Source organism: Orcinus orca, chromosome 3 (assembly GCF_937001465.1).
Source record: "Orcinus orca chromosome 3, mOrcOrc1.1, whole genome shotgun sequence".
Lineage (NCBI taxonomy): Eukaryota > Metazoa > Chordata > Mammalia > Artiodactyla > Delphinidae > Orcinus > Orcinus orca.
Window position 1 is genome coordinate 122,890,641 of NC_064561.1, and position 20,712 is coordinate 122,911,352.

Consider the following 20,712-nt stretch of genomic DNA (forward strand, 5'->3'; position numbering starts at 1 on the left):
GTATCTCCCCATAAAATAATGATTAATTACGAGGGGAAAATAGTAACTTTACAGGGAGAAATGGTGGCCTTAACAAAGTTATCAAATACTAAAGCAAATCAACATGTGCCTCTTAATATGAAGCATTGAGAAGACAACATCGTTTTTGCAGTATTTCTGCTCAAGCCCATAATCTGAATCTAATCATTAGGAAACAACAGACTAACTCCATTTCAGAGATTTTACAATAACTAGCCGGTACGCACATCATGGGTGTTCAATACATAGATAAAAAATAGAATTAATTAGCTTTTTAATTAGCTGATGTGCACATTTCCAGAGCACTAGTTGCATAAGCTTTTATTTGAACATTCAGGACATGGGAAGGCTCAGTGAAAGTTTAGTAGTTTCTGGAGCAGTTGGTCAAAGGAGGAATTGTTCCTGCAGATTAGCAGCCATTGTTCCGGCAGTTTGATTTCTATCAGGAAGCCTAGAGAGGAACAGTCACGGAGAGAGGGGCGTACAAGTGCCACCGTGGAAAATTCTCAGCCCTATAAGATCTCCTACAGGGTCTTTAAATGGAATTTTCAAGACTTAACCTAATGAGAGTCAAACAGTGCTTCAAAATTTTTCTTTTTACTTTAATGCTAAATTAAAATTTTTTTTCCTGTTAAATTTCATTGATTCCACCAGTGGTGAAAAGTGGATGTAACATAAACTAATCTACTTCATACAAAGAAAAAAAAATTCTATGTATGTAAGAGGGAAACATTCCACATATTAAAGAATAATTTTCAAAAAAAGATTAAATCATGACCCTAATACATATATAAAAATGAATACATGTTAAAGATTTTATTTAACATTAATGAGAAAACGGGTAAGGTGTTAACACCAGTTCAAAGGACAATCCAAGGACCAGATCAGGAATATTAAATAAATGTGTAAGTGGAGGCAAAACTTTTTTCCGGAGGTGGTGAGGATGCCATTCCACTGGATAGAATTCATTTGCATTTGTATAAACAAGAATTAGTTTCCATCGCTACCGGTTATCTACAGCCTATAAAGTTGTAAAACGATTCCCATGGAATCAGATGCAGGTAACTTGAAAGGATGCTGTGCAAAACTTCTTCCCCTACTACTGTTAACAGTTATTGTGTATCTCCAGACACAGAGTAGGCAGAGTCTTGATGACAATGGGAATATACTGGTCATAAGGCTAACTTCAATTCAATGAGCATGTGGCTAAGGGAATTTTTCCTTCCATCCACAGGTTATTTCAGGCAAATTAGATACTATACTTCTTTGGTTCACTACTTGATTCTGGGGGAGCCAGCTCTTAAAGGGCTCATGAACCGGACAAACTAATAAGCTACTCAATGGCCACACAGCACGCCAATCAAGAGCCAGGGCAACCTAAGTAAAACTGCACCTTCAAAAGGGCACCGTGCAGTCGGAGTGTGTATTTGACCCCTTTTTGCTAGTGGGGAGGAAATGGCTTCACAGGCGTACGCTATTCTTAAATGAATCGGAAACATCACCCAGACCTCTGCCTCTTCATCGTCCCCGCACCTGCACGAGGCTGGGTTCTTTTGCTAGAAATAATTCTGCTAGAAATGATTCTTTCACGACCTTTAAAACCTCGTAGCTCAAGATCTGGAGTCGGAACTGGGTTTGGGTTAGGCTCCACCAACTACACAAGCTTGTTTATTCTGGAAAAAAAAGAAAAAAGGCAATAATTGTGATTCCTAGCTGCCAGGGTTGCTCCGAGATTTAAAGAGATGAGGGCTGTGAAATATGCTTTGTAAGCTGTGAAGAGTTAGTACAAAGAACAAATCTGCTCCTCTTTTACGATGCCACGAGGCAAAGCTCTTCGGTGGAAATGTAAGAGATCTTAGCTCCTATCAAGCATCAACGGAGCACGGCAGCAAGGGCTGCCCGAGTTCTTCTCTGGCTCCTCCCCCACCACACCGGCCCCGGCCCGGGTCAGAGGCGGCGGAGGCTCTGGCGCCAGGCCTCTCCTGCCTGCGGCCTGCTAGGGGTGAAATCCCGTGCTGGGGCGGGGCAGGCCCCGGCCGCCCAGTTCCTGATTCTATAAGCAGTGCCCGGGGCCCGGGGGCGCCACAGGCGCGGGCACCGCGGGCGGCGCAGGATGGGCCCGCGCAGCGCGGCGAGCCTGCCCCGAGGCCCCGGGCCGCGGAGGCCGCTCCTCCCCGCCGTCCTTCCGCTGCTGCTGCTGCTGCCGCCGCCGCCGGTCTCAGGCGCCGGGGCTGGCCGGCCGCCCCACCTCGTCTTCGTGCTGGCGGACGACCTGGGCTGGAACGACGTGGGCTTCCACGGCTCGGAAATCCGCACACCGCACCTGGACGCGCTGGCGGCCGCCGGGGTGCTGCTAGACAACTACTACACGCAGCCGCTGTGCACGCCGTCGCGGAGCCAGCTGCTCACCGGCCGCTACCAGGTACGCAGCGCCCCCGGCGGCCCGCGGCCGGCCCGCGAGCCTCTTAGAAATGGGCCTCGAGCCCTGGGCGGGTGCCGACCAGCCGGGATCGGTTCCCCGAACCGGGTCCCAAAGAGACGGCTTCTGGCCCTAGCAGCTCTGTACTTGCTTCGCTCAGGCCCGCAGCCCGCGGCGGCCTCTGCGCATGCCCGGCTCCAGGGCGCCGCTCTTCCCCCGGCGCCCCACCTCTCCGGGTGGTGCTTCTGTGTTACGTTTTCAAAAGGTCGGGGTGAAGGGGTTTCTGGGCAATGCCAGATGCGGGGCACTGCGAGTCAGTAGGCTGAAGGTCCGAATGGACTTTGCCGAGCGGTCTTGAAGTGGGAGGATGGAGAGCGAGCAGGCGGGGCACCCAGGAGTGAAGCAGAGAGAGATGGGGAGCCAGGAAAGCTGGGTGGGGAGGAGCGTTAAAACGAAGGAGAGCTCGCAGTGGGTGCGCTTTTGGTTTCTGTAAACCCAGCGGTCATAGGTTAGGACTGCCCGACCAAAGATTTATTTTTCCAAGTTCTCAGCAGCCCTGCAGTGAAAACCAAGTTGATTTTTCTTGGGCTGCTGACTTTCCGTTCAGATGTAACCTGTATTGAACTCCTCTGAGCATCTTCATTATCTCTTTTAAAACTTCTCTGTAGTTAACAGAGTAAAGTATATTTGTAGAGAGCACGCATACATTAGATAACGAAGAATATCAAGAACATTTGCATAGTGCTTTACTGTTTTTAAAGTTAATTCTTGAAACAGCCTGTGAGCTAGCTGTTATTTTTAATCCCCTTTTACACATTAGGCAGTAAACCTGTAGAGGTTCAATGACATGTTAAGAATTATTAATTGAAAAAAGTGCACAGTGTAAGAGTTGTGAATGAAATTTTATTTGGAGCAAGGTGAGGGCTATAGCCTGGGAGACAGCATTTCAGATAGCTCTGAGAAACTGCTCCAAAGAGGTGGGGGGAAAGGTCAGTGTTACATATGACTTTAGTGAAGGGGGTGCGTACGGTCAAGTACACGTTTTCGCAGAGGCCTGCTGCTAGTCACGAGGAGCAGATGTCACTGTTAATGATTTTAGTGCTTTTCTAGATATGAGGAGGTGCAAGAATTGGGCTGATAAAACCTTCTCCTGAAAATATCTAACTATCTGAAGGCCCGTCCTGCCAGTTTTTCCTAGAGCACAGAGCGCCTTGCTCCTGATCTCCACCCTGAACTCCTCTCGGAGGGGGGGTTGAAGGTCAGCGGCTGTAGTGGCCAGTGACTTAGTCCTTGTAGAGTCAGATGACAAGTGCCAGTTTTTAGTTGGCAGTATCACACAGCTAGAAAGTGGTAAAACTGGGTTTTGTGCCTTTCCTGCATCCACTAGTCATCTCAGGCCTCTAAAATTGGACTCTTCTTTTTTCTTAATCTGAATAAGATTGACATTTTGTGATTATGACCATGTTAAATATACAATAAACAGGTAGTTTGTATGCACTGTTTGTTCAACAGCCATACTTTGGGCCCTTACTGTGAAAGTCACAGGGATGTGCCTGAACCTTGCCCTCCCAAATCTGTGTTCATGTAGCCTTTCAGATCAACCCTAGCCTCATGTTGTCCTGAGATCAAGGGAAGGGAGGGTTCACTTGCAATAAAGATTAGCACAGTGGTCTGAAGACTTTTAGAAACAGAAATGATAGAGTTTTACTACGGAGTGAAAAGTAAGTCAAGGTTTGCAGTGGAGGTAAAGGATGGTTCCCTTCACCATCAGCCCTAAGTACTTTCCGCAATTCTAACTGGCTGCTACGTGGAATCAGGAATCTCTGCTCTGATGCAAATGTCACACTGGACACTTTGTAGGAGTACAAGAGCGTCTGAATAAAGAAGGGAAAGGAGGGAAGACAGGGTCTGCCCAAATGGTTCTGCATTTGATCTGAAGTAAGAGAACTGAACTCAAATTGCAGAAGAATGGGAGGGCCATTCATTTCTCCAACTTCCTCCCTTCCAACAGTCTTGAAAAGGAAAACAAATACCACACTTAAAAAACTTGTTCAGACTGCTTTTGCCTCTGAACATCCTCCCTGATCAGTCACCAACATTCCATCCTGGGAAGAAACAAAACAAAACAAAACAAATGAGTATTTAGAGTACCCTGAGGTTAAGAAGTGAAGGTAGAGGCTGCTTATCCAAAAGTGTTTAGAGGCCAATCAGTGTAGCAAGCTAGCCTCCCCAAACATTTTGCTTGGCTTTTCTCCCCTGTTCTGTTTGAGTTCAAGAGACTCAATTAGAAATTACCTTTGGTTAGCAACCATCCTCTTTTAAAAGAGTCAGTATTTCTGGGAGAGCGAAGGAGCCTCACTGGCCTCAGATACTATATTCTGGTACCATTCTAAGCATTTTACATGTATTAGTTAATTTAACTCTTACAGCACCCCGATGAAGTAGGTACTACTATTATCATCCCTATCTGATAACAAAGAAACTGAGGAAGGGGTTAAGAAAGTTGCCCAGGGTCACAGGGCTGGTAAGTTGTGAATCAGGATTTGAACCAGGCAGTAGCTCTATAACCACTACACTATATCGCCTACTCAGAATTATTAAAAACATCATCGCAAGAGCTGCTTCATATTTACTAACTAATCTCTCTTATTTTTTGACATATAGGTCATTCCTAAACATCTCGATGAAAAAAATTAACCCATTAGATTTCAAGTTAGGAATTCCTTATGTTAAATGTAAAGTGAAAATGGGGAGAGAGGTTTCATTTCAAAATGAGTCATGTGTTGTGCATAATTTTAGACAATAAAATGAGGAAATTTGTTGACTATTTCAAAATTAGGTACTTGAAAGAACTGCTTAATAGTCATATCTGCGAACCTAACAATCATGCTTTAATAGAGGTGTCACCTTCCTTAATCATCTAACTTTAGATTAGAAAAGTGAAATCATCTAACTTTAGATTAGAAAAGTCAAAACAAGTTTTGACTGATTGAATTTTGTATTCCCAATAAATGCTGAATTTTAGGTTTTTAGCTTATAAGAGTATTTAGTGAAGAGGACCAGTTAAGAGTTGTGAGATGTGGATTTCAGTCTTTGCCATGTCAGCCTTCAGACTCTGACCTCGAAGGACATCATTTTCCATGTCTGTAAATTACGGGAGTTGGGCTGAACTCTAAGGCTCTTTCTAGCTGTACATTTTTTTGACTCTATGGCTCCTGTGTCCACTAGAGCAAGTTTCTAACTTGGCAAAAGCACATTATCTACCCACTGTCTCCATCTACTGGTAGAAAGAGAGATTAATCTTGCCCAACACTGCCTTACAAGTTGCAGGAGCTGCTTGCTGCGCGGCTAGGCACTTGTTTAAAAAGGAACGTGAATTCAACCTTTTATATTGAGACGTTTAATTGTTCCGAATCCTCACATTTGAACCTTTTAAAACTTGCATACTTTGGTGAAGAATTCATAGAGTTTAGATGGAGGGGAGAGGGAGATTGATCAGCAGATGAACTAAGTAGTTACTGGTAATCCAGGAACTAAAATTCAGGCCTCAATATACTTAAGTTAGTTTTCTTCCCACAGCATTATGACTCATTCATTATTTTAAAAATATTTTATAAAATCTATATTTTATTTACATTTTGAATAGGAAATCCATTCACATGGTTTAAAAACTCAAAAGTTTCAAAATCTCTCCCTATACACAGGTGTACGCGCGCGCGCGCGCGCGCGCACACACACACACACACACACACACACACACACATTCTGTTCCTTAGGCATACAGTTACCTATCTTTGGAGGCAAACAACACTATGTAAATTGTATATATCCTTCCAAAAGTATTTTATGCATATACAAGCAAATATATATGTAGATATTCCTCCCTCTCCTTTGATTTGAATGGTAGCATACTCTTTTTTGGGGGGGTTCTTTTTTTTTTCAATTTCAATGAAATGTAATTGACATACAGCACTGTGTAAGTTTAAGGTGTACAGCATAATGACTTGATGAACGTGCACCATGAAATGATTACCACGGTAAGTTTAGTGAACATCCATCATCTCATAAAAAAGAAAAGAAAAAAATTTTTCCTGTGATGAGAACACTTAGGGTTCACTCTTTTAACAACTCTCATATATAACATGCAGCCGTGTTAATTGTATTTATCATGTTGTACATTACTTCCTTAGTATTTATTTATCTTATAACTGGAAGTTTGTACCTTTTGACTACCTTCATCCAATCTATCCTCCCCCCCACCTCTGCTAACCACAAGTCTGATCTCTATTTCTGTGTATGTTTGTTTGTTGGAGTATAACTGACCTATAACACTACGTTAGTTCCTAGTATACAGCATAGTGATTCCCTATTTCTACAAATTCCAAAATGATCAGAATGATAGCATACTCTTCACAATGTTTTGTACCTCATTTTTTTTAACTTAACATTTGAAATAATTTCATATTGTTATATAAAGAGCATCCTCATTAGTTTTTATGGCTATATAATATTTTGGTAGATGGATATATCATAATTTATTTAACTAGTCACATAATGATGGACATGCAGGTTGTTTCCAGCCTTTTGATATATCAGAGAATGCTGAAGTCAATACCTTGTACCTATGTCATTTTACACATGTTTGAATATATATATATGTAGGGTAAATTCTTAGAAGAGGAATTTTCTGGGTTTAAGTGTAGAGGCATTTGTAATTTGGATAAATATTGCAAAATTATACTTCAGTAGATTGTATCAATCTACATTCTTACCAGCAATATATGATATGCTTATTTCCCTATATATGTATTTTTAAGTTATATTTCACATGCCATAAGATTAATCATTTTAAATATATAAGTCATTGGTTTTTCATATAGCCACAAGGTGGTGCAACCGTCACCACTGTCTAGTTTCAGAACATTTCCATCACCCCAGATGAAACCCATTAGCAATTCCTCCCCTTTCTCCTCTTGCCTTAGTTCCTGGCAGCCACTGATCTACTTTCTATCTCTGTGGATTTGCCTATTTTGGACATTTCATATAAAATGGACTCATACAATAGATGTCCTTTCATCCATGTTGTAATATGTATTATTCCTTTTCATGGCTGAATAATATCCCATCGTGTGAATACACCAACATTTTATTTATCCGTTCATCAGTCGATGGACATTGGATTGTTCCACTTTTTGTCTATTATGAATAATGCCACTGTGAACATCCATGTAGAAGTTTTGTATGAACATATATATTTTTTTCTGTTTTCTAGGGTATAGACTTAGGAGTAGAATGCTAGATCATATGGCAACTCTATGTTTAACTTTTTGAGGGACTGCCAAACTGTTTCCATAGCAGCTGTACCATTTTGCATTCCCATCAACAATGTATGTGGGTTCTAATTTCCTCACCTCCTTGCCAACACTTTATATATTCTGGATACTAAACCCTTTTCAGATATATGATTTGTATTTGTGTCCTTATGTTTATCCTATGCCACTACTACATTGTCTTTGTTAGGACAGAGTTAGGACAGTTGTGTAAGAGTACCAACTTGCAACACATAGCAAATAAGACTTAGAGATCTAATGCACAGCATAGTGAATACAGACAATAATATTGTTATTATAACCATTGAACTTGCTAGGAAACTGGAACTTAATGATTCCAACCTGTAAAAGAAAGGATAATTATAAAATATGATAGAAGTGCTAATTATCACTACAATGGCAATCCTATCATAATGTATAAATGTATCAAATTAACATGTGTTACACCTTAAATTTATACAATGTTTTACATCAAATATATTTCAATAAAAAACACACACATCCTAAGCCAGGGATTGTGAGTTCGTATCCCACCTGGGGTACCAAAAAAATAAAAACAAAAAACACATATAATAAAGATGTTTATAAGAGTGGGAGAATAATAAAAATACTTCAGCTTTTCTAATAGAATTTTTATACCCCTTTTAGTTCAAACAAAAGACTTGAAAATACTGAATTTCCTTATTCTTACAAATTGACTTTATTCAGCACAAAATGTTCATTACACCTCTGCACTCCTAGTTCACATTTTAAGCGTGGTTGTCTATTCTCAGGTCCGGCTTCTCCATGACATTGCCTCACTTGTCTCTGACCTGGAGAAGCACCTGGTGTTGAGCAAGTAAATGAATGAACGTGCTAAGTGTTTTAACACCTGTGCGTTTCCTGAAAGAGCTCACTGTCTTAACTGCTTAGGGTTGACAGGTCATTTCTAACACCCTGGCTTCCTTTTTAAGAAATTAAAAAGGTGAAAGGGTAACAATACTGGTAGGCCTTAGTAGAAACACTTCCTTCTGGGAAAAAAAAAGAGTAAAGTAACTTTGGTCCTCACCTGGGAACATTCTTACCTTGGGACCTGAGGGGGCCACTCCACCAGAACTCTGAAACCTTGGCAGAGGCTAGAAGCAATGAAAGATGACGCCAAGATTTCATTCTTAAGGGACCCACGCCACATTTCTCTTAATCACATTGACAAACGGACAAGACACTTTCACGCCTTTTCACTCACACCTGAAGCAGAACCTTGAACAGGCAATCTAGGAAGGAGGCTGTGCGGGAGCATTGTGGGTAATTTGTGGCTTTTGCTTCAAGTTTGCTTGAAGAATGTGAGCAGGGAAAACCCACGGCTGCAGGGAGAATAGGGCATTGCATACTGTGGCGTGAAAGAGGAAGCCGTTCTGCCTGGGGTTGCCCTCACCTCCCTGCTGCTTTTTCTCAGTATCCTGTCTTCAGTATCCTGCCTGCCCTCCAAGTGCTTGCCTCTCAGTGTCTCTTGTCCCTGGTTACCTTTCCCTGGACTCTAAGATTAGAAGTGGGGCAAAGAGGAGTCAAGAGTTGGAAGAAAGGGGCGAGTCTTGGGGAAAGATGTAGTCATTAGGAGTGTTCATACGACTTGCTGGCAAAGGCATCCAAGGCGTGAGTGATAAGAGGAGCATGTAGTCCAGAGGCCATAGGTGCCTCCAAAGATAAAGAACTTGCTAGTCTTTATCCCTGTGCTCATTTAAGAGGAGAAGTAAAGGATGCATCAGCTCCATACTGATAAGCAAGACGGCCACCTGCTAAAACACATCAGGGTTTTAACGCAGAGAGCCCTGGGGATGACTCGCTGTGATGGGTCTTCTGTTTTGCTGAAGCCAAGTGTCCTTCCTAAGCCTAGCCAGAGCCCAGGAGCATTTTCCCAAAACGAAAGGGGCAGCTGGAGGCCTTAGTCTGCAAGTGTTGAAGATACTGGAAAAAAAAAAAAAATCTGATCTTTACCTTTTTACTTCCCAAGTAACTGGAAAAGAGGAAATAAGGAAATAAGTTTGGGGTTGAGTGGAATATGACCCATTGACTTATGGGAATTTTTGGTTGATTGACATTTGAGGTTTATTATTCCAAGAATCACTTTGAGCATAAGCTGTTACTGTCTGGTAACTCTGTTTTTGTTCCCTTAAGCATATCACTTTTCTAAAAAGTCTTTTTCCTCCATATTTTCCTTCCTTCTCATTTTGGGCTTTGGGTTGGATTTATAATTTAAACAGAGAAAGGCAGTAAAACAGTTTTTGCCTTGTTTATTCCTTTTACAAACAACATCCCTTTGTGGTTTAGTCAGATTTACACTCTTTGCTAATCAACATCAAAATAAATAGACCTTTAAAACTGCTAGTGATACCAGCCAGCTCTGCAGCCTGAGTTCTGAAGGACCAGGCCAGATGGCAGAGCCAGGCCCCTAACACACATAATGTGTGTTCTGTAGCTCTTGGCTTCAGCAGCATGGGCAGCTGATGGCTTTTTAGAAGGCTTGGGGGGAAGTGAGCAGATTCTCCACTATCCATTTGTTCTGTGGGGCATCTCCAGGGATAAACCCTAAGGTGGCCTGAGTGGTACTCGACCATGGTTAAAACCTGTAGTGTTCTGGCCCAGGCCCAGGCTGGCAGTTCCGAACTCCTGGCCAGCCACCAGCCTGTTCTGTGATTGTGTTCTGGTCATGAAGCTTCCCTCTAGGCTCTCTGGTGTATAAAGTGGAATAGTAGAGCTGCCTGTTTTTCTGGTTTTTCAAGTATTGCAGGAGGAGGTATTGCACAAATACATGGTTGCAATGAGTTCATCTTGCACAGGTCAGACTGACAGGATAGAATCTTCCTCTGTTCATCTGGAAGTTATCTCAACGCTATTGAGGTTTGGAGAGAAATAGCATCCATTGCCACGTATGTAGCAGTGGGTCACCTGGCCCCTGGGAGAGTTTATTGTAAGTGTAGCTGAAATAAAGAGGTTCTGATGTGGGAACCATCTTCCTCCTCCCCCCTTCAGGAGAGTGGTTTTTTTCTTTATGCTCATGAGACCACTCTGATAGTATATTCCAGGTCTACAGGGGACAGAATGACTTACAGGATCAAATAAATTTTTACATGCAACAAACCATGTAAACAAGGATTTCTCATCAGTTATCTCAGAGAAAGAACTCAGAGACAAGCCAGGTCCTTTACTGAATTTGTAGACCCTTTGCCTTTGTGGAGGGAATCCTTGACAGTCAAGTAAAATCTTAGGAGAAGCTGTTTTTCAAAGATTTGGTTTAGTGGAGAAGAGATAGCTACATGTGGAAGAAAGAGAGTAGCCCCTTTGGACTTTCATATATTATCTATAGACCCTCTCCATTCAACACCTACTCGCCAAACACTGAAGATGGGTGTTAGAATAAAATTGTTGTAAATGCTGTTGGGTTGCCAAAGTGACGCTTATTTTTTCTTTTGATTCTCCTTGGTGCCTTGCCATCCTTTCCCATGAAGCATGGTGTGGCTCTCCAGTTCTGTGCGAAACTCAAGTGCTGGGTTGCAACCAGCTCTGCGTTCATTCGCCTGTTTACTGCTTCTCTACACGCTACAGTTTCCTTGCTTCAAACAGTGTTTGAACAGACCCAAAACATGTTTTTGGCCATCATCCAGACTTTGGCTTCCCCTCCCCCAGTAATGCCATGAAAATGTCCTGTCGAATACATTCTCAGGAACTGAAAAGAATGTTCCCTACCCTGTGTGATTGCAGGTAATAGAGGCAGGCTTCAGCTGACCACCGGGTGTGGTGCCCATGTGGCCTCGGAAGAGTGAGTCGCACAGCATCCCTTGGCAGGGCTTTAGAGTGATCGGAGGTCATTCTCCGCATGTGATGGATGACCTTTCCATTTAAAGAAATTTGCGCATAACATTTATTTCCACTGGGTCTTTTGAACTCCATAAAATATTATCCTTCTTTATCCTCTGCTGTTGCCAATTAGTATATATTACGAAGTTTTTTGAACCCGGGATTAATTTTCTATTGAGTAAACTTCTAACGTTAACTGTGGACAGAATCCTTCTGTTATGTGAGGGATGTGTGTGTGTGTGTGTGTGTATATTTAGAGAGCAATGTTTCCCTTTCCCAGCTTGGGTTTTGTAACATCCTTATTATTCAGGATCCCAGCTGGGAAAAGATGGCACATTCAAATTAGCATAATTTAGGGAGGGTTTATTTGCAAAGGGACTATTTGAAAAGGCATGAATGTGTGGGGGAAACGCAAGACATAGTGTATAAGCCACTGGAGCTGTTACTACCCCTAGACCAGGGGGAAGAAAGGAAAGAGGAGTGACCGGAACCTAGAAACAGAGTCCTGTAAAGAAGGCCACCTTTGGGATGGCCTGCAGGATACGGACAGCCTGACAGCTCAGGGCCACTCACCTCTTCCCTCCTTCCAATCCCAGTCTGGGCTCCCCATTGGCTGAACCCAGTCAGAACCAGAAGGTGCAGGAGCCCTTTGATCTGGCCCCAGTAGGTCAACTTCCCAGGCTGGAGACAGGACAGAAGGCAGATTGGGGATTTGGAGGGCAAATGAAGGGCATCTGGCATATATCCCAATGAAGGTGTCCAGTTATTTCTAGGCAAAGTATAAAAATCTAAATAGAAAACTTAAACTCACTTTTATTTTTAAACAGCTTTATTGAGGTATAATTGACATGCAATAAACTACACGTATTTCAAGTATACAATTTGATAAGTTTTGATATGTATATGCCTGTGAAGCCGTTACCACATAATCAAGATAGCGAACATATTATCACCTTCAAAATAAATCCACTTTAATTTAACATTTAAGATATTCCACATGGTTCTTTTAGGAGGGCATGGAAAGGTATCGTGAAATCAAGCAACAGCAGGGGCAATTCCAAAGGTATTGGCTCCGGACAGACACACAAAAAAATGAAATTCAGGACAATGTCAAAGCTTATGAGAAAACTATTTAATAGTAAGTAGCTTATAATAAATTAAAAAGAAAAGATGGTGAGTTTGAAAGGTTTTTGTTTTGTTTTTGTGTTTACTTTGTATCTGTGTATTGCCATGAATTTGAAACAAAACGAGGCAAAAATCTGTCTGGTCTGAGTAGTCAATATTTGAATCTGAAAAAATCAGTGATAAATCAGGATTTAATAGCACCAGCAGAACTATAGATTAGAACCAGCATACATGTCATTTGATGTTAATATGTACCACATCCCACTCCAGGGGGCAGGCCCAGGCTTAGGTGCATGTTCTGTATAATGCCACCCCATCTCCTCAAGAAAGTGTATTGAAATGTAGGTGAGAGGGCGTGATGTGTTATTGATGACAATGCTTACAGTATTACCGTGACAGTTGCTGAGTGTTTAGTGTACGGTTAGTGAAAGAGCTGGGATGCGATTTAATTCTCTGAGCTTCGGGCTCTTATGCTTTAAATTATAAAAGCAAGTAAATCATTTACAAACACATTTTGTTTTTACCATTTATTAATAATTGCTTGCTACCCACCTGACAGCTGATGGAGGCGCCAGAGAGTCATGGCTGGGTTGAGAACTGGCACTGTCAACCTTTGGTGTCCCCAGAGCCCCATTTATTCTAGGGAAATCAGGAGTGCCCAGTGAGTGCTAGGGAAAGCTAGTGTCGGTGAAGAATTAAATGTGAGACTCCACCCTGCTTCCTACAGAGAAGAGCACCTCCCTGGCTAAGCAAGGACAAGGGATTGGTGGGGGGGAGAGGGGTAACATTGTAGGGAAGGGAGGGTCTGGGTAGGCAATGAGGGAAGCCACCAAGGACCCCCCTTGTGCACCAGCAGTGGGTGCAGTATCATCCCTCAGCACAGGAGCTGTGACAAGGGCCACACCGGTTTCCATGTGGCCTTCGAACTTACCTAGCAAGTTCAGGGCCTTTGCATTCTTATTCCTTATGCCTAGATTGCTCTGCCCCAAATTTTTGCAAGGCTCTCTCTTACTCTCTTATTTCATTCAGATTTCTGCTCAAGTATCTCCTCCTCAAAGAAGCTTTCTTTTGCCATCCTCTCTAAAGAGTCACCTGTCACTATCTCCCTCTCTATTTTCCTCATAATAATGATCACTGTCAGACTAACGTCCTTCTCTAACTTTTTGGTTTTAGGACCTCTGTACATGCTTAAAAATTGAAGACCCCATAGAGCTTACGTTTGTGTGGTTATACCTTTCAAAATTTACTGTGTCAGAAATTAAAATAGAAATTTTAAAATATTTTTATTCATTGAAAAACAGCAATAATAATTCCATTACATATTAATGTAAATAACTTGGGGAAAATAACTGTATTTTTCAAAACAAGAGAATTACACAAGAAGAATGACGTTGTTTTATATTTTTTGACTTTAATTTTTTTTATACAGCAGGTTCTTATTAGTAATCTATTTTATACACATCAGTGTATACATGTCAATCCCAATCTCCCAATTCATCACACCCGCCACACCTTGCTTTCCCCCCTTGGTGTCCATATGTTTGTTCTCTACATATGTGTCTCTGTTTCTGCCTTGCAAACTGGTTCATCTGTACCATTTTCCTAGGTTCCACATATATGCAGTAATATACAATATTTGTTTTTCTCTTTCTGACTTACTTCACTCTTAGTCTCTAGGTCCATCCATGTCTCTATAAATGACCCAATTTCATTCCTTTTTATGGCTGAGTAATATTCCATTGTATATATGTACCACATCTTCTTTATCCATTCATCTGTCAATGGGCATTTAGGCTGCTTCCATGTCCTGGCTATTGTAAATAGTGCTGCAATGAACATTGCGCTACATGTGTCTTTTTGAATTATGGTTTTCTCTGGGTATATGTCCAGTAGTGGGATTGCTGGGTTATATGGTAATTCTATTTTTACTTTTTTGTTTGTTTGTTTGTTTGTTTGCCATACGCGGGCCTCTCACTGTTGTGGCCTCTCCTGTTGTGGAGCACAGGCTCCGGACGCACAGGGTCAGTGGCCATGGCTCACAGGCCCAGTCGCTCCATGGCATGTGGGATCCTCCCGGACCGGGGCACGAACCCGTGTCCCCTGCATCAGCAGGCAGACTCTCAACCACTGCGCCACCAGGGAAGCCCTATTTTTAGTTTTTTAAGGACCCTCCATACTGTTCTCCATAGTGGCTGTGTCAATTTACATTCCCAGCAACAGTGCAAGAGGGTTCCCTTTTCTCCACACCATCCCCAGCATTTGTTGTTTGTGGATTTTCTGCTGATGCCCATTCTAACCAGTATGAGGTGATACCTCATTGTAGTTTTGATGTGCATTTCACTAATAATTAGTGATGTTGAGCAGCTTTTCATGTGCCTCTTGGCCATCTGTATGTCTTCTTTGGAGAAATGTCTATTTAGGTCTTCTGCCCATTTTTTGATTGGGTTGTTTGTTTTTTTAATTGAGCTGCATGAGCTGTTTATATATTTTGGAGATTAATCCTTTGTCCGTTGATTTGTTTGCAAATATTTTCTCCCATTTTGAGGGCTGTCTTTTCGTCTTGTTTACAGCTTCCTTTGCTGTGCAAAAGCTTTGAAGTTTCATTAGGTCCCATTTGTTTATTTTTATTTCCATTACTCTAGGAGGTGGGTCAAAAAAGATCTTACTGTGATTTATGTCAAAGAGTGTTTTTCCTATGTTTTCCTCTAAGACTTTTATAGTGTCCAGTCTTACATTTAGGTCTTTTATCCACTTTGAGTTTATTTTTGTATATGGTGTTAGGGAGTGTTCTAATTTCATTCTTTTACATGTAGCTGTCCAGTTTTCCCAGCACCACTTATTGAAGAGACTGTCTTCTCCATTGTATATCCTTGCCTCCTTTGTCATAGATTAGTTGACCATAGGTGCGTAGGTTTATCTCTGGGCTTTCTGTCCTGTTCCATTGATCTATATTTCTGTTTTTGTGCCAGTACCATATTCTTTTGATTACTGTAGCTTTGTAATATAGTCTGAAGTCAGGGAGTCTGATTCCTCCAGGTCCGTGTTTTTCCCTCGAGATTGCTTTGTCTATTTGGGGTTTTTTGTGTCTCCATACAAATTTTAAGATTTTTTGTTCTAGTTCTGTAAAAAATGCCACTGGTAATTTGATAGGGATTACAGTGAATCTGTAGGTTGCTTTGGGTAGTATAGTCATTTTCACAATATTGATTCTTCCAATCCAAGAACATGGTATTTCTCTTCATCTGTTTGTGTCATCTTTGATTTCTTTCATCAGTGTCTAATACTTTTCTGAGTACAGGTCTTTTACCTCCTTAGGTAGGTTTATTCCTAGGTATTTTATACTTTTTGTTGCAGTGGTGAATATGATTGTTCCCTTAATTTTCTTTCTGTGCATTAATTTTGTATCCTGCAACTTTACCAAATTCATTGATTAGCTCTAGTAATTTTCTCATGGCATCTTTAGGATTATCTATGTATAGTATCAAGTCATCTGCAAACAGTGACAGTTTTACTTCTTCTTTTCCAATTTGTATTCCTTTTCTATCTTTTTCTTCTCTGATTGCCGTGGCTAGGACTTCCAAAATGATGTTGAATAATAGTGGCGAGAGTGGACATCCTTGTTGCTGATCTTTGAGGAAATGCTTTCAGTTTTTCAACATTGAGAATGATGCTTGCTGTGGGTTTGTCATATATGGCCTTTATTATGTTGAGGTAGGTTCCCTCTATGCCCACTTTCTGGAGAGTTTTTATCATAAATAGGTGTTGAATTTTGTCAAAAGCTTTTTATGCATCTATTGAGATGATCGTATGGTGTTCAGTCTTCAATTTGTTAATATGGTGTATCTCATTGATTGATTTGTATATATTGAAGAACCCTTGCATCCCTGGGGTAAATCCCACTTGATCACGGTGTATGATCCTTTTAATGTGTTATTGGATTCATTTGCTAGTACTCTTGAGGATTTTTACATCTATATTCATCAGTGATATTGATCTGTAATTTTCTGTTTTTGTAGTATCTTTGTCTGGTTTTGGTATCAGGGTGATGGTGGCCTCATACAATGAGTTTGGGAGTGTTCCTTCCTCTGCAATTTTTTGCAAGACTTTGAGAAGGATGGGTGTTAGCTCTTCTCTAAATGTTTGATAGAATTCACCTGTGAAGCCATCTGGTCCTGGACTTTTGTTTGCTGGAAGATTTTTAATCACAGTTTCAATTTCATTATTTGCGATTGGTCTGCTCATGTTTTCTATTTCTTCCTGGTTCAGTCTCAGAAGGTTGTGTTTTCTTCCAGGTTATCCATTTTATTGGCATAGAGTTGCCTGTAGTAGTCTCTTATGATGCTTTGTATTTCTGTGAAGTCCATTGTAACTTCTCTTTTTTATTTCTAATTTTATTGATTTGAGTCCTCTCCCTCTTTTTCTCATTGAGTCTGGCTAAAGGTTTACCAATTTTGTTTATCTTTTCAAAGAACCAGTTTTTAGTTTTATTGATCTTTACTGTTGTTTTATTTGTTTCTATCTCATTTATTTCTGCTCTAATCTTTATGATTTCTTTCCTTCTGCTAACTTTTGCTTTTGTTTGGTCTTCTTTCTCTACTTCCTTTATGTGTAAGGTTGGATTGTTTATTGGAGATTTTTCTCGTTTATTGAGGTAGGATTGTATTGCTCTAGATTTCCCTCTTAGAACTGCTTTTGCTGCATCCCATAAGGTTTGTATCATCGTGTTTTCATTGTCATTTGTCTCTAGGTATTTTTTAATTTCCTCAGCCATCTCTTGGTTATTTAGTAACGTATTGTTTAGCCTCCATTTGTTTGTGTTTTTTACGTTTTTTATCCTGTAATTGATTTCTAATCTTATAGCGTTGTGGTCAGAAAAGATGCTTGATATGATTTCAGTTTTCTTAAATTTACCGAGGCTTGATTTGTGACCCACGATGTGATCTATCCTGGGGAATGTTCCATGTGCACTTAAGAAGAAAGTGTAGTCGGCTGTTTTGGGATGGATTGTCCTATAAATGTCAATGAAGTCTACCTTGTCTATTTTGTGATTTAAAGCTTTTGATTCCTTATTATATTCTGTCTGGATGATCTGTCCCTTGGTGTAAGTGAGATGTTAAAGTCCCCCACTATTATTGTGTTACTGTCGATTTCCTCTTTTATAGCTGTTAGCATTTACCTTATGTATTGAGGTGCTCCTATGTTGGGTGCATATATATTTATAATTGTTATATCTTCTTCTTGGATTGATCCCTTGATCATTGTGTAGTGTCCTTCCTTGTCTCTTGTAACATTCTTTATTTTAAAGTCTATTTTATCTGATATGAGTATTGCTACTCCAGCTTTCTTTTGATTTTCATTTGCATGGATTATGTTTTTCCATCCCCTCACTTTCAGTCTGTATGTGTCCCTAGGTCTGAAGTGGGTCTCTTGTAGACAGCATATATATGGGTCTTGTTTTTGTATCCATTCAGTGAGCCTGTGTCTTTTTGTTGGAACATTTAACCCATTCACATTTAAGGTAATTATCAATTTGTATGTTCCTATTACCATTTTCATAATTGTTTGGGGTTTGTTTTTGTAGGTCCTTTTCTTCTTTTGTGTTTCCCACTGAGAGAAGTTCCTTTAGCATTTGTTGTAGAGCTGGTTTTGTGGTGCTGAATTCTCTTATCTTTTGCTTGTCTGTAAAGCTTTTGATTTCTCCATCGAATCTGAATGAGATCTTTGCCAGGTAGAGTAATCTTGGTTGTAGGTTCTTCCGTTTCATCACTTTAAATATATCGTGCCACTCCCTTCTGGCTTGTAGCGTTTCTGCTGAGAAATCAGCTGTTAACCTTATGGGATTCCCTTGTATGTTATTTGTCGTTTTTCCCTTGTTGTTTTCAATAATTTTTCTTTGTCTTTAATTCTTGTCAATTTGATTACTATGTGTCTTGGCGTGTTTCTCCTTGGAATTATTCTGCCTGGGACTCTGTGCTTCCTGGACTTGGGTGGCTATTTCCTTTCCCATGTTAGGGAAGTTTTTGACTATAATCTCTTCAAATATTTTCTCGGGTCCCTTCTCTCTCTCTTCTCCTTGTGGGACCCCTGTAATGCAAATGTTGGTGCGTTTAATGTTTTCCCAGAGGTCTCTTAGGCTGTCTTCATTTCTTTTCATTCTTTTTTTTTTATTCTGTTCTGCGGCAGTGAATTCCACCATTCTTTCTTTCAGGTCATTTATCCATTCTAATGCATCAGCCATTCTGCTATTGATTCCTTCTAGTTTATTTTTCATTTCAGTTATTGTATTGTTCATCTCTGCTTGTTTGTTCTTTAATTCTTCTAGGTGTTTGTTCTTTAATTCTTCTAGGTCTTTGTTAAACATTTCTTCCATCTTCTCGATCTTTGCCTCCAGTCTTTTTCCGAGGTCCTGGATCATCATCACTATCATTATTCTGAATTCTTTTTCTGGAAGGTTGCCTATCTCCACTTCATTTAGTTGTTTTTCTGGGGTTTTATCTTGTTCTTTCATCTGATACATTGTCCTCTGCCTTTTCATTTTGTCTATCTTTCTGTGAATGTGGTTTTCATTCCACAGGCTGCAGGATAGTAGTTCTTCTTGCTTCTGCTGTCTGCCCTCTGGTGGATGAGGCTATCTAAGAGGCTTGTGTAAGCTTCCTGATGGGAGGAACTGGTGGTGGGCAGAGCTGGCTGTTGCTCTGGTGGGCAGAGCTCAGTAAAACTTTAGTCCGCTTGTCTGCTGATGGGTGGTGCTGAGTTCCCTCCCTGTTGGTTGTTTGGCCTGAGGTGACCCAGCACTGGAGGCTACAAGCTCTTTGGTGGGGCCAATGGCGGACCCCGGGAGGGCTCACGCCAAGGAGTACTTCCCCTAACTTCTGCTGCCACTGTCTTTGTCCCTGTGGTGACCCACAGCCACCCCCCACCTCTGCAGGAGACCTTCCAACACTAGCAGGTAGGTCTGGTTCAGTCTCCTATGGGGGTCACTGCTCCTTCCCTCTGGGATCTGATACACACACTACTTTGTTCGTGCCCTCCACGAGTGAAGTCTCTGTTTCCCCCAGTCCTGTTGAAGTCCTGCAATGAAATCCCACTAGCCTTCAAATTCTGGTTTTCTGGGAATTCCTCCTCGCATTGCCGGACTCCCAGGTTGGGAAGCCTGACGTGGGGCTCAGAACCTTCACTCCAGTGGGTAATCTTCTGTGGTATAATTGTTCTCCAGTTTGTGAGTCACCCATCCAGCAGTTATAGGATTTGATTTTATTGTGATTGCACTCCTCCTACCATCTCATTGCAGCTTCTCCTCTGTCTTTGAATGTGGGATATCTCTTTTGGTGAGTTCCAGTGTCTTCCTGTCAATGCTTGTTCATCAGTTAGTTGTGATTCCGGTGCTCTCACAACAGGGAGTGAGCACACGTCCTTCTACTCTGCCATCTTGAACCAATCTCCTTGTTTTATATTTTTGTACGTGTTTCCTATTAATAGAAGATAGCTAGATTGTTACATCTGCTTCTGCATTCAACCTGTGCAATACTGTTGACCCTTGAACAACATGGATTTGAACTGTAAGGGTCCACTTATACGTGGATTTTGTTCACTAAATACGTACTATGATGTTGCATGATCTGTGGTTGAATTCCTGGATGCAGCCAACTGTAAAGTTATACTTACATTTTCAACTGCACAGGGGTTAGTGCCCCTAACCCCCAGTTGTTGAAAGGTCAACTGTATATTGTTTTGGTAAAAGTCGTTGAAGAACATCCAGCCTCACACAGATATGTAGTTGGAAAAGAGAGAGTTTTTTTAAAAATAGATTTATTTTATTATTTACTTTTGGCTTCACTGGGTCTTCGTTGCCATGCATGGCTTTCTCTAGTTGCGGTGAGCAGGGGCTACTCTTCGTTGCGGTGCGCGGGCTTCTCTAGTTGCGGTGGCTTCTCTTGTTGCGGAGCATGGGCTCTAGGCATGCGGACTTCAGTAACTGTGGCTCAC

The 20,712-nt window shown here is 41.2% G+C and overlaps 1 protein-coding gene across 1 annotated transcript in view; it reads left to right on the forward strand.

Annotated features, from left to right (window-relative positions):
* The first annotated feature begins 1,311 nt into the window (after positions 1-1,311).
* ARSB (arylsulfatase B) overlaps positions 1,312-20,712 on the forward strand; it is a 177,993-nt gene continuing 158,592 nt past the window's right edge. Inside the window, exon 1 of the mRNA XM_033430082.2 lies at positions 1,312-2,440. Within this exon, the coding sequence (XP_033285973.1) occupies positions 2,132-2,440 (309 nt within the window). The 5' untranslated portion in view covers positions 1,312-2,131. The remainder of the gene's footprint in view (positions 2,441-20,712) is intronic.